The sequence below is a fragment of the Chiloscyllium plagiosum genome, chromosome 13, assembly GCF_004010195.1.
Source record: "Chiloscyllium plagiosum isolate BGI_BamShark_2017 chromosome 13, ASM401019v2, whole genome shotgun sequence".
Classification (NCBI taxonomy): domain Eukaryota; kingdom Metazoa; phylum Chordata; class Chondrichthyes; order Orectolobiformes; family Hemiscylliidae; genus Chiloscyllium; species Chiloscyllium plagiosum.
In genome coordinates this window covers 12,669,193-12,685,004 of record NC_057722.1, presented here as the reverse complement: position 1 = coordinate 12,685,004, position 15,812 = coordinate 12,669,193, and the positions used below count along the sequence as shown (strand labels likewise).

Sequence of the window (15,812 nt, the reverse complement as noted above, 5' to 3'; positions counted from 1 at the left end):
CTAATTTTGTATCCATACTATTATAGTCCCTTTATTCCATCTGCTGGGCTTATACAAACATACTTTTTTGAATTCAAGTATAACATTTATGATTCTCCAGTTCTCTGGTACCACCGCTGTATCAAAGGAGCAATGAAAATGAGAGATTTTGCAATTTCCTCTCTCACTTCCCTCAGTATGTTTGAGCGCATTTCATCCAGTCCTGGTGACTTATCAACTTTAAATACAGGAAGCCTATCTGATGCCTCATCATTGCTAATTATTAGCCATCCATTATCTCAACTTTTGCAACAACTTCTACCTTTGTAAAGTCAGATACAAAGTAATCATTTAGTACTACAACTTGGCCCATTCACCTGTGTAACTCCCTTTAATCCTTAATGTGTCCCATTCCTCCTGTGAAAACTGTTTTATTATTAACAGGCCTATAGAAGGCTTTTGGATTCTCTTTAAGTTTATCATCTGTCTCCTTTTTTTTACTTCACTCATGGGATGTGGACTTCGCTGGCTAGGCCATTATTTATAGCCCATCCCTAATTATCCAGAGAACAGTTAAGAGTCAACCACATTACTGTGAGTCTGGAGTCACATGTAGAGACCAGACCAGGTAAGGATGGCAGTTTCCCTTCCTAAAAGACATCAGTGAACCAAATGGGCTTTTCTGACAAATGATGATGGTTTCATGGTCATTAGGAGATTCTTAATTCTAGATATTTTATTGATTTCAAACTCCACCATCTACCATGGTAGGATTTGAACCCAGGTCCCCAGAATGTTAACTGATTTTCTGGATGAATAGTTCAGTGATAATACCACAAGGTCATTGCCTTCCCAATATTTGGTTGATCAATTTGTCTTTGAACATTCTATATTCAGTCTGGTTCTCAGTTATTAATCACCTTACATCCATACCAAGCTTTCTTTATCTCTTTCATTATCGAATGAGCTCTGGATTTATTTGTCCTACCCTTCGTTCTTGTGGAAATGTACCTTGGATATACTCAAACTATGTCCTCTTTAAAGCCAGCTAATTTCCCCACTATGTTTTTTTCCCTCCCAATCTTTGATTCTAATCAGTCTGGAACAGATCCTGAGCTATCTCTGCAATGTACTAACTCCATTCTTTGCATGTCTAGCCTTCTTTCTTTGTAAGATGGAATGAAGTCAAACTTGAGGCAGTTTGATATTATGAACTCATTGCTCCTGTGAATGGTTTGCCAATAACTTTCATCCTCTTTCTTACTGAATTGATTAAAATGGAGTCCTCCAGGGATGAAAGAAAAATTCATTTGAACAGAGTTCCAGAAGTTGAAAGAAAGAAAAACTCAATAGAAAAATGAACTAACAAATTTTGGTCCTGTTTCTTCAATATTACAGGTCAGGAATTAGCCATTAGAATAATATGAGATGTGTTATCTGGAAATCATTAGGGTCCGTAAATATGGAAAGCATTCCTTTATCCCACCGTGTTTTTGAGTAGATGCCAAGGCTTGGCATAAATGTCATGTATTTGTAATATTCGAAATGAGTTCCCTAACAGCAGAAAAAAAAGTACAACAGATCATCAAATTTCTGAGCCAGCATTTCGTGATGAAAGTTAAATCATTTAACTTCAATAACCTGCTTTCCAACATAATTTTGGGCGCGTGTGAGTTCATTGTCATGGAACCAGAACAGTGTTAGACAGTTTGAACTTTCCACCAGTGTGAAGCTGCACAATGGGTGAGAGACTTGATTGTTTATATCTTCTTTAGTCTATCAGAAGTCTATTATATTGCAGCATTATCACTAGTAATTATTGATTTGATTTTGATACATTGTTAGCAGGTGGATGTTCATGTGCATATTAATCACGTGGCCAGTTTGTCTAATAAAGTGCCAGTTGACAAGAAATTCAGTGTTGCTATTAGCACTTAAAAAGTCACAGTAGAAACTGCACATAACATTTGCCAGTTCCATTAACTGTTTCCTGGCTAATGGTCCATTAAAGGGGTTGCTTGCTTAGGTAATCTTGGAGAAAGCTATAGTCAGACTAAAGTTTAGGGGTAATTTTTACAGAGGGTTCATTCCTTACCTAACCAGTCAAAACTTTGGCCAGCACCTCATTGACTTTCAATCCAGCTGCCCTATAATGGTAATAAACTGGGAGCAACCATATGGATTTGACATTGGGAATTCTGCCAGGGAAGTGATGTCCTGTCCTTGAGAGCTAATGGCCAATTTGATCCAACAGGGGTTGGAGACCACAGCAAGAGTGGGAGTTGGAGCAAGAGAAGTCATGCCTTGTAAAGGTTGGGGAGGGTGGAGCTTAAAGCACAAAGGGCAGGTGTACCTTCTTGGGAGAGGTTACCCTGATGGACACAGGTATCCTTCCTTCCAGTTTGCCCTTAGCTCATGAAATGAAATTTGCCAGGATGGTCACTTTCCCCAGTTGCCACATTTTGTTAGTGATAGAGAAGGTCCTGAGGTGGCCATCAATTTTATACACTCTTTCCCTATCAGTATTTAAATTCAATTCCAACCATTTTTAACACTGTTTAATTTGAGCTGTTTGCCATTGAAGATTATGACTCCACATTTTATAACTCTCCTTACTTTTAACGAATTCAATGTACTTATATCCATCCATGTAGCAGATACTTTTGTCCTCTTGAAGGTATTTGAATTGAATTGGCTAAATAACAATGCATACATCTACAAGGTAAAGGTCATATGGGAAACAGTGTAATGGAGAAAGTATGAAGCAAAGTGGGTAAGAGACTGTTGAGTTACTATACAGTTGAAAGATTACTCTTGCAAAACTAATAGAAATTCAGCAACAAAACTAATAGAAATTCTGGTTAATTCCCCTGCCTCTATAGAATGTTGACTGACAGTCTTCTGAAGTTTGATAGTTGTGGGAGCAGAATGAGGGGCATATTTCCTGTGTTTCTCAAATATGGGTTAGTCAACTCCCTGGCTTCGTTTTTCACTTTAATCTCCATAAGTCCCTCAGTATGCTTTTGTCACCAACACCACCCGATATTATTTTATTCCTAATGAATTATCAGTTCAGCCAATTTATAGGATATAATATAAAATATAGTTGACTTTCCATTACATGTCAGGTTTTACTACACGTAAGTAACAAGGACAACATGTGATTTATTTAGCTCAGCTGTGACCTGCTTCCATTGTTGGTGGCGTTTCTGCCATTCCAGCTGTTCTTGCTTTGTCTTGTGTGTCATGCCCTGCAGTGTGGATGTTACTGCCACTGGTGTTTTTCTTATTTTTCTTTCATGTAAACATAGTATTTCAGGCAGAGAGGAGGAAGTTTTTGATCTTCAGCCCTGTGCCAGCTCTTGAACTGGTCGTATCAACTATACTCTCCTTTCCCTATTGCTTTGCAGTTTCTTCTTTGCAAATCGTTCTCTGGATTCTTTTCCAATGGTGTTATTATGATGTTACTAATTTCTATGAGAGAAAATAAAATCTCATGAATTCCCACCTCAATCTTCCAGTGAATTGAAGATTTACTGTTTGTATTAAGGATTTGCCAATCATTGGAAATAAAACCTAGTTACCTCCCAATCCCTTAACTTGGAAAATTCTTTGGGTCCGGCTCCCCCTAACTTTCAAGTTTTTAGTTGGAAGCCATAGGCACACCTTAGGAGGTAAGTGGAGGCTGCAGAGATTTGAAGTCCTCCGGGCAAATACAAGGCCTCAAGGAGACCTTCTGGGAAAGAGAAGGGAGACAACGATGAGGTTTCAAGGTGAACTGTGCTGGGTGCTGCGGTTGGGTGTGAGATTAGAAGAGTCTTGGGGAAGAGATCAGAAGGTGAAGTATCAGGGAGAGGTCAGAAGGAGATTGGAAAGGCCTAATGGGGTGATCAGAAGGGCCTCATGGAGAGAGATCAGAAGTGTTGGTTGTAGATGAAAATTGAAATTTCATGGAAAAGATTAGAGAAGGGAAGATGAGGTCAGAAAGCTCAACATCCAGAAGAGATTGGAATAATCATGTTGAGAGGGGGAGATTAGAAGCATGCAGGTGGATTACAAGGAAGGAGATGGCGGCATTGGAAGGAGATCAGAACAGTCAAGGAGATATTGGAAGTGCTCGAGTGGGGAATAGCAGATGGGTCAGGCAGATTGCAGGTGATTCAGGTTTAAATCAAAGCAGCTGCAGAGAGAACTGGAAGAACCACTGTGGGAGGGAATATCAAAATGGTTATTGGCAGGGGAGAACAGAAAATTCAGGGTGAGGAGATCAGAGGGTTGAGAGGGTATTGAAAAGATCAAGGAGAAGATTGAAAGGATGTGGAAGAGGAAGATTGGAAGGATAGGGAAAGAAATGGGAAAGGCAGAGTGGGGAGAAATCAGAATGGTTGGCTGGGAGATTGAAATAGTCAGATGGCAGATCAGGAAGTTTGAGGGGGAAAATAATAGCATAAAACATAAGAACATGAGTAGATCATCCGACTCTTTGAGCCCACTCTGGCATTCAGTAAAATCATGGCCAATCTTTGACTTCAATGCCATTTTCCTGCACTGTCAATGTATCCCTTGATATTTTTAATATTTAAAAAATGGTTGACCTCAGACTTTGAACATACTCAGTGATTGAGCCTTCACTGCTCTCTGGGGCAGAACGTTCCAAAGATTCACTAACGTATAAGTGAAGGACTTCTACTTTATCTCAACCCTACAAGATCCATCCCTTATTCTGAGCCTGTCTCCTCTAGTTCTATATCCCCAAGCTAGGGGGAACATCCTACCTGCATCAATTCTGTCAGTCTGTGTAAGAACATTGTGTGTTTGAGCAAGATCACCTCCCATTTTTCTAAACTCTAGAGAAAAAGCCCAGTCTATTTTATCTTTGTTAATATTGGATAATCCTTCAAAGCAGGAATTAATTTGGTAAAGTTTATTGTACTTTTTCAAAGACACGTATATCTTTACTTAGGCAAGGAGACAAGTAATACTCCAAATGTCCTCTCACCAAGACTTTATATAATTGCACCAAAACAAATTTACTCCTATATTCAAATTCACTTGTAATAAAGACCAACATGGCCCAGTGGTTAGCACTGCTGCCTCACAGTGACAAAGACCCAGGTTGAATTCCACCCTTGGGCAACTGTCTGCATGGAGTCTGTACATTCTCACTGTGTCTGTGTGGGTTTCCTCCTAGTGCTCTGGTTTCCTCCCACAGTCCAAAGATATACAGGTTAGGTGGATTGGCCATACTAAACTGCCTGTGGTGTGTGGGCTAGTTGGATTAGCCATGGGAAATATTGGATTTGGGTGGGATTCTTATCAAAGGGTTGTTGTGGACTTGATGGGCTGAATACCTCCAGAGGGATTCTATGAACGTACTGTTTGCCTTCATAATTTCCTGTTGTATCTGCATGTTAATTTTTTATGCTCGTGAATGATCTTGGGAGAGATCTAGAGTGTCAGTGGGGTGTCCAGTCACAGAGGCAGAGAAAACTAGAAACAGATTGGCAACTCTACTTGAAAACGTAGGAAGGAATATGGCACTGAGCCATTGTGCTTTTATAAATTATCACTGATGATAATTTACAAGTTTGAGACAGCTTGAAGCTATGTTTTGCTGTTAGGAGTGAGTCAGGAAAAAGAAACAAATGCTTTATAAGACCAAAGCTTGCTGGGTCACCTCCATCTGAAGTTTAGGAATTGAATTGATTCATCCACATTGGCATTTGGCAGTGGAAACACTATCTTTGGAAACTGGTCCACATTAGATTATGGGGAGCAGAAACAGTTGTGAGCCCACTTACATCTGAGTAAATACTATACAGATTGACATTTTTGTACTCTTCTAAAAGATACATTTGAAATGATAGTTAACCAATTTTCTGTTATCTTGCTAATTAATGTAGACAAATAGTACCCAAGCCTTCCCAGTATAAATGAATTGAAGTAGACTTTTAGCTTTGTACTATGCAACCCTTGGAAGCTTAATTTCATCAGATATTAAGTGCATGTTTCAGATCAGATTGTACAGAAGGTTTCATGCTTAGGCAGGTCAGATCTGTTGTTAAGAGGAAATGAAGTGAATAACTGCATACTTAGCCTCTGGCATTGAACAAAAATGTTAAATAGTCAGAAAAAAATTGTCTAATTTACCATCCAATCCTTACATTTGTACTGTCATAACAAAAACACAGCATATCTGGCAGACACTCACTTGTATCCTGCCTAAAGGCCAAGTAGTCATCCAGTTCAATTATGTCTGAAAGTTTATATGTTCCTAAAATGAAATAAAGATGGCAAAAATAGTGAAAGAAAATACAGAATCAAAAACTCACACACTCATACACACAGCAAATACATAGGTTTTGTTTTGCATTTTATCTAAAATTTGGAAGTTAATTGTGGTGAGAAAATATGTTATAATAGATCAGACTGTGAGCTGCAAAATATTTATTTTCCCAGCTATCCGTTCAGGATTAGAAAAGAAGGAAATTCTGAAACTAAAGGGCGTGTCATTTCTCTGAAGGAACTGGGAATCTCAGGGTTAAAAGGTTAACAAATACATTACTTTGTATCTATAACAAGAAACAAACACTAATATATTTCATCCACATGGATAAATCTCTTCAGACCTTTGGGTTTCATAAGAGTGTATCAAGACAGTCTAATTCCATTCCAAAATCAGAATTCAGTGCAGTAATTGTGATGGTATTGCGCAAGACCCCAATTCATGTTTAATGCTCATCTCTCATTATCTATTTTGAACATGTTCCTGATCTTTTCACCGCACTTTGAGCTTATTTAAGGAGGTGGAAAATAAAATTGAATACGATGTGAAATAAGTGGCTATGTCTATTCGGAATGTGAGACAGAAGGTAGCTAAAATGCAGGCAAATATTTGTGGAATCATATTTGACATGCCACTTAAATCTGGGGATCAGAAACCACAAACTATGCATTACCTGAGTGGAGGGTGTGTATGCTGGTCAACTGTGTGTATGAGAGTATGGGAGCAATTGGGAAAGGTAAACAGGTATTACTGAAGAACCCTTTTCTCATTCTCACATTAACATCATACATGGTACCTACTGACATGACCCACAGATCATAGCCCTGATCACTTATGGACATATCAAGTCTTAATTGCAATATGGGTTTTTTAAAAGGTACATACAACCAATGGTTGCCCACAGAATTTTGTGATAAATGGAGAGTGAGAGAGACTCTTGAACATCTCACCTGATGAGCTGTCAAAGAAGCTTCAAAAAGAGAAAATTTACTATAAACTCAGTTTGTAATCTCCCAGGATTATCTCAGACTGCAAAAATGACAGCAGTCTGGGTGAAAGACATATTTGCATTTTTCTCCTTTCAAGAATAAATCTCAACAAAGGTTAAAAGTGAGATTCAAATCTACACTGTTGTATTAATTAGTAGCCTAATGTCCTGGTGTACTGTGAAAGTCACAGCTCCGGGAACTGCTGTTCAAATGCCCCTGTACTGCTGGAAAGAAAGGGATGGAAGCTCTCACTTGCTCTGAATATTGCCAGTCGGCCATTGCTAAAAGGTATCAGGACAAAAGAGTTTCAATCAATCTACAAAGCCAGCAATCTTAAAATCAATGCTTAACAACTAATGTCAATGCTATCGATAATGTCAACCTCAATGGCCACAATGTTCAATCATTTGCTTTTCATGAGCAATTCAGAGACTGATCTAACATTTTTTTTTACTTTTATGTTTCTGTACTCACCTGCAAATTCTAATCTGTGTGTGTATGTGTTGAATTATTTTTTTCCAGTGTTTTGAAACTAATACACTTATTGTTTATGTTAACTAAGGAAGACTGGCTAAATTGGTTCCTTTTAAAACATGTGCACCTTATGGGGGAAGGGTGCCCACAAGGGAAAGAATCCTTTTTAAATGAAATCTTGCTGCAATCAATCAAGGGGGTGGTGTATAACCAAGGACAGCCAGTTCATCCTCCTCACCTAAGGGCTTTTTTCAATGTGCCTTTTGGGACATTTCTTATTTTCAAACCATAAGTCTTGGTATCATTTTATTATAATATTGCTGTGAACTTAACTCTAGCTGCCACAAGTATCAATTTTATGAGCAGTTACTAAAGGGTGACAAGAACAGAATTCATTCCTATGATTCCCAGACCAAACAATTATTTGGCAGAGGCTGGGGATTCTCCAGTGAGTACCTCACCTTCTGACAACCCAAAGCCTATCTACCATCTACAAGGCACAAATCAGGTTTATGATGGAACACTGGCCACTTATCTGGTAGAGTCCTCCTCCAACAACACACAAGAAGCCTGAAGGTATCCAGGTCAAAGCAGTCCATTTGACTGGCCCTTCTTCCAGCACCTTAAGCAACAATCTACAGTGGTAGCATTTTATACCAACTTCAAGCTGCATGCCAGTAGCTCACCAACAAACCAGTAACCTCTATTACTTAGAAGGTCAAGGACAGTAAATGTTTGGGTACAACATGGATTGCAAGTCCCTCTCCAAGCCACACACCATCCTGACTTGGAACTATATTGCTTTTTATTCATTGTCACTGGGTCAAAATCCAAGGATTTATTTCCTCATAGCACTGGAGGTATTCTTAACCACTCAAGATTGACTTCAGTGGTTTGTGAAGATGACTCATCATCACCATTTCAATGGAACTTAGAAATGGGCAATAAATTCTAGCTCAGCCTGTAAGACCCACATCACATACTTTTTTTTTTAACATGTCTGGATAGTGAATAATGAATGTAAATTCCTGATGAAAAAGGATTCAAGGGCTATATGTATTGAAGCCAAGAAATTATGTAGTGCCGACCCAAATTGATAATTTATATAGAATTTCATCTCAGGTAACACAGTCCACCATCTGTCTCCTCCTTCTGTTTTGGTTTCATCTGGAAGTTTAGTTAATATGAAATGTCTCAATCCATGTTATTTAACATCAGAAATAGGAGCCTTTCCAGAGCTGATTCAAAGGTACTGCATTTATATTTCCCCATCTGCGACAACTCCATTAATTAGAGTCTATTACCTTGCATTCAGCCAATTTCTAATCCGTCTTGTAATTTCCACCTCAAAGATCTACTGCTCCTAACATTAATCATGTTGATTTTATTGACTGCTTTCTGCAAGTCGGAGTTCACTGTTGCCATTATGCAGTTGGCAATGAAATGAAAGTGCTGGATATGTAGACCAAAGTTTATTTATCTGTTTGATACAGTTGTGGCCACCATCTGGGCTGTGACGAAGCTGCTCCTTTAACAAGGTCCTTTTTTTTTCAGTGGGGTTATAAAAGACACAGACTCTGAAAAGTCTAAGTTTAAAGGTTTTAGGACCAATTTGATTATAGCTAACAGATACTGCCTCAGGCAGTTAGGTTTTTAAAAAACAGTTGTACGGTGAAAAGGGAATGGACAGTCCTCCCAGTTCAGCTTTTCTCTGGGTTGATTTGATTTTTACTAGTCTAGCTACTCACTGAAAGCAGTCAGGCAGTTTTTAAGCTAGTGGACTCAAAGAAGCAGGTGCAGGCTGGTACTCTCTCTCTGACATCTCTCCTGTAAGATCCTGTGTTTGATTTTACCTTTTGTGCCAAAGGGTGTTGATGGGGATTGTTGCAAGTATTTGGAACAGCATCATTAAGTTGGGATGATCTGTTGGGTTTTCAGATAGGTTGAGTTATTCAGTGTTCTGTTATTTTTTTGTTTGTGTTTCATTTAGTAATCTTGTTAATCAATTCTGTTTTGTTTAAAACTACGTGGTTTGACCAACTGCATCCCCCGGAATATCCATGTTACAACTCCTTAAAACAACGTGCAAAGTTAGGATCTGGGCTACTTTCTTGAAATGTTTTGAGGGGGTCTGGCCTGGTCCATAACAGTGCTGATCTCTCAGATGACTGCTAATCTAATATGGGAAGAAGAAAACACAAATTAATAGCAAGCAATGATATCCCCACGATGGCATTCGATAACTGACTAACACAGAAACTGTGGACACAGCTTTTAACTTTAAGGTAGGATTTGGAGTGAGATACAGATATATTTAGGGACTTAATGATGGATGAATGACAGTTCAGTGCTGGGGTTTTGTCAGATGTGTGGCATTGATGTTTCAAACTTGACCACTACAACTATAAAATAATAAAATTGAGATTCATTACAAATCATTTTTGCATTTTAATATATCCAGCTAATCTGACTCAGTAACATGGATTTGGTGTTTTTCCCACTGTTTGGGCAGCAGTTTCCTTTCCCCACCTGAGACATGGTCAGGGGAGGTTGATAAAAATGGGACAGTGAAATAAGAGATGTCCAAAGGTTTCCAATACCTTTACCAGGGCAGATAGGAACCTGGATCACCTGTCTCCTCCATGGATGAAGGCAGCCAATTTACATAGTGTAGACCTCAATGGGTGGTTTTGCAAGGTCCTAGAACCGTTCCCTGCCATGAGTAGAGTCCACCCACTCAGCAAATGCACCTCCATGTGGCCACAGAACAGCGTGAGTGCCACTTGAGGTCAGAGGATCCATTCAATGAGGATGGTGGTGCACTATTAAATGGCAACAACCTCAACAGTCCCTGGTGTTTTATTTCTCCTTTCTGGTGGCCCTATTTCATCCCTCCTTTTATTTCCCTTTGTGACCAGTGAGTGGGAATGTGGATGCTTCATGCCACCCTACATACCTCAGCAGTGCCTACCTGTGATAGTGGGACTGCCAATCTTTGAGTGCTAGGTGGCCTCCAAAGCTGGGAGGCTGTCTTCCGTCTTTTGTTGGGTTACAAAGTTGCCTCCAGGGAAATAACTCCATTGCCTAGCTCCTGAAAAGTGCGTACTCATTAACCTCACTAGGCTTCGCCATTGGAATTGCAAAAACCGCTAGAAAATCTGATTTACTGAATCAAAGTTGCCAGTGTGGCTGCTCCTCAACAGTTGTTCTCTCCTGATAAACATTTGCAAATGCCAAATCTACACTTAGCTTACTCATGATTCAGCAACCAATATGATTTGTTTCCACAGAAACATAATAATCAGGTTCTGTTGTTGAAAAGCAAAACAAAATAAAATGAAGGTACAGTAAATGAGCAAAGCCATTTTAAAAAATGTGAAGAAGAAAACGAAAATTAATTACAAATGTTGATACCCTTTTAAGAGCTCCTTTGCACTGAGAAGTTATTTGCAAGGGAGATAAATGGATTACTGCACAAAGTATTTCAATACAGAGGAAATTACGTAGGTTCTGATTCGCACATGCTTCAGCCATTGTAAAATAAACTAAACTTCTCATTCAGAATATCTATCAACAATAACCCAAATGGAAAATTCTCTGCATTGAAATTCCAGCAGGAATCAATCAGGTTTTCACATTACAAATTTCAAGATGCCTGCCCATCTGAATCCTGTTGCTAGGAATGATCCAACTAGCAGTGGAAAATTCACCCTCAGAAGCTGAAATGGAAGCTTCGTGGCTTGCATTTAGGAGACATTAAGTCACGAGTCTGCAGGCAAATTGTAAACACATACATTGTGTCAAACGGCCAAGGCAAGGTATGTTGTAATGCCAAAAATTTACCAACATCATTTGAATTCATTTACTCATCTTGTGTGGTGTGGCCCCAACCCAAATTCATTTGCTTTGTTTTAAAAATAACGAACATGTCACAAGTTAGAACTGCAGATTATTATCCTTTGAGGTTTAACGTTATCACCTTTCTGTTACTGAGATAGCAAAAGTAAGTTGCATTTGTGGAGCATTTACTAAAGAAAAGAATTCCCAAGGTTCCTTCATGTTATAAGAGAATGCAATGCCAACAGCTGCCAACACGTGGTTGGGTAGATTTCTGGCACTATCATCATTTTCTAGATTGGTCTACAGGGCCTACTTCATCTAAAGCAATGGAGGAAAACCACTAGGGAAGCAGCTCAGTTACAAAGACTATGAGGAGACCGAGACATAGGTCTGTCTTCCTCAAGATGTTCTGCCTTTCCCTACTTAAAATCCTTATAATGTCACAAGTTTGAATGGATCTTACCGCAGTCTTTACCATTAATCCTTTCAGAACCATTATCTTATACAAAACCTCCCTCAAGCATTTCTTCCTCATCACTAACCATTCATTTATATGATTACATTTACTACTAATCCATCTGTTCCCCAAGTCTCTAAATATACAAATTCAAGCTGTCTATGATGCCAACCATGGCCAACATGTGATCAGTTATATAATTGTCACCATCTTTGTTTTCTGACTTGGCCTAAGAGCCTACTTAGTCTAACATATCAGAGGAAAACCATTAGATATTTTAATGAGAATTAACTTAACTTAAACAAGATGCAGTTTATTGCATGATAGCACTGGGTACAAGTTATATTAATTAATTCAGACTTTATTGCTAATACTATGAGGGGATCTATATGGTGGATCTGACTTCCTTAAGATCCAATGCTGTGCTGCCTTTACATTACATAGTATATTCTTTCACTGGCAAGGAATGGATAGTAAAGAAGAGGACTGACCACAATCTTGATCAACGAGTTGGCTTTTAAGTACACTGTTAAAAGAGAGTGTGGTGGGATGTAGGATTTGGAATTTGAGAGTATGGAGGCTAGGCAACTGAAGACATCATCATAAATGAGAAAATTGGAGATGACAGAAGGTAATTTTCTTTTGTCATAGTGAGTATATAGTTTGGAAACTCAGATAAGAGTTGAGTAGAATACTGAAGTTTAAGACAGGCTGAATTAACCTGAGGAAGTGGCTCATGGCAAGATGGAATTGGTGGTAGAGGTTAGGTGAATGTGGGGAGGGGATGCAGAAGATCATGGCTTTGGAGGTAATATTTACAGGTGAATTTAATTGGCTGAAAATTAGGAGAATGTTTCCTCAGGCAGTTTTTACATTCAATAGTGCACTATCTGAAAGGGTGAAGGAAGTAACTTCAGTGGTATATTTCATAAGGAAATTAGATGCATATTTGAAGAGCAATATTTGTAAGGCTGTGAGCAAGGAGCTGGAGTATATTAATAATTGGATAAGTTTATCAAAGTGCTGACATGGACACAGCAAGTAATAGATATCCAAAACTGAACAAATATTTTTGAATACACATTCTATTGGCTAAACCGCAACATGTGACAATTTAATTTGATGCTGAAATGTTGCTGAATTCGTAAAAGGTTCTCATCACTACTGTAACTTAATAACCATTTCAGAATTTGCAACCCAGGCAGTTCACCTTCTTGGCTAATCAAACATCAATGGTTTTGGTTATCTTAATGATTTTGGGTTGAAATTGGCCCAAAGTGTCAATTATTGAGAAGCACAGTTACGTTGGCTTCAGTGTATAATATTTCCTAAGCCTATAATGCCAGGAGGATTCCTGGAAAGGAAATGTTATCTCAAAAACATGTGAATTTCAAAAGAATCTCTGGAGACATCTGGAAACTATTAAAGTTTTCACATTCCTTCAGTATGCCACTTTCCATAATAGATTTGATCTGCCAACAAATGTGCTGCAGGAATTTCTTTTCATCACAGACCTCACATTTTGCAGTAAATATTAACCACATACTTCATTAAGTATGATTTACTTTTTCTTTTCCAAGCAGATATTGTGCAACAATTACCATTTTATTAACAAGTGTTTGTTTATAATAGTTTCTTATGGATTAACAAAGATTTCTGTAATATTGTGTCCTAAGCAGACAGTTTAACCCTATTCCATCTTTGGGTATACACTGAAGGAGAATGGGCAAAGGCATTTTTAAATAATCATTCATTCGCCATTGGGCAAATCAGTTTGAGCATTTCATTTCACAGTTTCTGCAATCACATGATCTTAAACAGTGCCAGGCTAGCTTGGAATATAAATGCACTATATTCATCGCTGTATGAGACCTGCATTGTTAAAAATGGCCTTTGCTGCACAAATCAGCTGATGGAATCCAATGAGTAAACTCAAAATTATTTTCGGCGGAATCTTCCCAGCCCTGAATAGTGTGGGTGTAGACATATCAGTTGGGAAAATATGGTGAGGTTGGGAAAATGAGATTCCTGACATCAAGAAAAAAGCTGATTCTGCAATCAATTTTTTTATCAGTGAGATGATAATTTTGCTAGTGAACAGCGAGGGGCCTATTTGTGTAGCATTAATATCTAATCTCACATCATTGATTCACAGTTTCTGATTCTCCCACATGACAGTGACAAACTATATAGCAACAATTCCCAACACGAAAGTCAGGAGACGCCCCCTCGCCAATTCTTTGTCTGGGCCCACATCCTGATCAGCAGCAGCCAACACCCCAGACCAAACTTGGAGTGGGTGGAGTAAGTTTTTTTGTGTGTGTCTGAGCACAAAGGCACTATTTGTGAGCAACATGAGGCCTTTCAAGCACCAATTGGGTTAATCAGATACTTTCAGAATACGCTAAAGTCACCTACAATCAGATTTACCTGCATGCGAGATGTATGCAGTGTCCAGCTGATACAAATCCTGGTTGCAAATAATCTTGATGATCTCATTGGTCATTACAGATTGATCGTAGACATTTCTGTGAAGCAGAAGTGACCACAGGTAACTTTAAAGTTATTGCCTTTGGGCTATAATTCACAAAGAAAACCCAGGGTGCTGGAGTCTGCATGAGGGCATGTAAGTGATTTCCTCTCACCTTGAAATGCAAGTATTTCTCAACATACCCTTATGTGACATGGGAGGACAAGGTATCAGTAATTATGCAAGATTTACAATCTCTTACTCTACTTAAGTGAAATAACATGGCTTGTGCTATTTCTATTTGAATAATATAATGTCAAAGATCCATGTAGAGACATACCATGGCTCTCTTTGTTGGAGTCCTCCATATCCCATTTTGTGGGGACTATACTAAGCCATAATTTGTGAGTAGTGTGAATGCTGAGTGTTCCCATTATTAAGGAACTGTATTCTTTCTGATATTTCATACACTGGTTTGCTGAAACTGTGAGCAAAGGATCCAGGGACAACAGGTTATCATCATTCTGCGACAGCAAAGATGCAGAGAAATCAAGGAGAAACAAACATGTTTGCAAGCCCAGGACCAGCAGCAACCTCCAGCAGATACCGAACAGCCTCCACATGAAGACATCATAGCTGACAGGCCCCTCAGGATGCACAGGAGGTACATTATGCCAGAGATACTATTTCCAATAGAATTTCCTCCAGACGAGCAAGGCACGGTGCAGTCACAGGCTGAGGATGTCTCAGGTCATTGCAGGAGCAGGACCTCTCACCTGAAGGGTTGGTGGCCATCCTGTCCTGGTGGCTGTCAAGGTGTCAGTTGAGGCTGAGTTAGATACGATCAGGACCATGGTGGAGCAGACGATAAGCATCCACAAGTTCAGGTTCCAATGTCTGGATTGGTCTATAGAGACCTTGAGTACAGCCCAGACAGTGTGCCACGTTATCCTAGCACAACCGGAGCAAAGTTGGGGCTGAAAGAATGGCAGCAGTCTTCCAAGAAGGTACATGAGGACATTGAGCAGGAGGAACATCACCTTCTGCATTACAGAGCACTGCAACATCAGGCAGGACATAATTGAAATTGATTTGGATGCAGTGACAGTCAATTAGTTGCTGCTCAAAAGGCAAGTGCTTCCTTTCTGTTCAAAAGCAATGGCAGCTTTTAGAACATAGAACATAGAAGAATACAGCGCAGTACAGGCCCTTTGGCCATCGATGTTGGCCCTCCATATGCCTATCCAATGCCTGCTTAAATGCCCATAAAGAGGGAGAGTCCACCACTGCTACTGGCAGGGCATTCCATGAACTCAC

At 39.2% G+C, this 15,812-nt stretch overlaps 1 protein-coding gene across 4 annotated transcripts in view; it reads right to left on the bottom strand.

Moving 5' to 3' along the window:
• Positions 1-15,812, bottom strand: part of amer3 (APC membrane recruitment protein 3) — a 141,877-nt gene that overhangs the window by 62,805 nt on the left and 63,260 nt on the right. Inside the window, exons 4-5 of one of the 4 annotated variants that reach the window (XM_043701915.1) lie at positions 6,191-6,253; positions 3,229-3,453 (exon numbers count right to left, since the gene is read on the bottom strand). The exons of 2 other annotated variants lie outside the window; for them this stretch is intronic. In XM_043701915.1, the coding sequence (XP_043557850.1) occupies positions 6,230-6,253 (24 nt within the window). In that variant the 3' untranslated portion in view covers positions 3,229-3,453; positions 6,191-6,229. Of the gene's footprint in view, positions 1-3,228; positions 3,454-6,190; positions 6,254-15,812 lie in introns of those variants that run through there. One more of the 4 variants, XM_043701916.1, reaches the window with a different exon arrangement.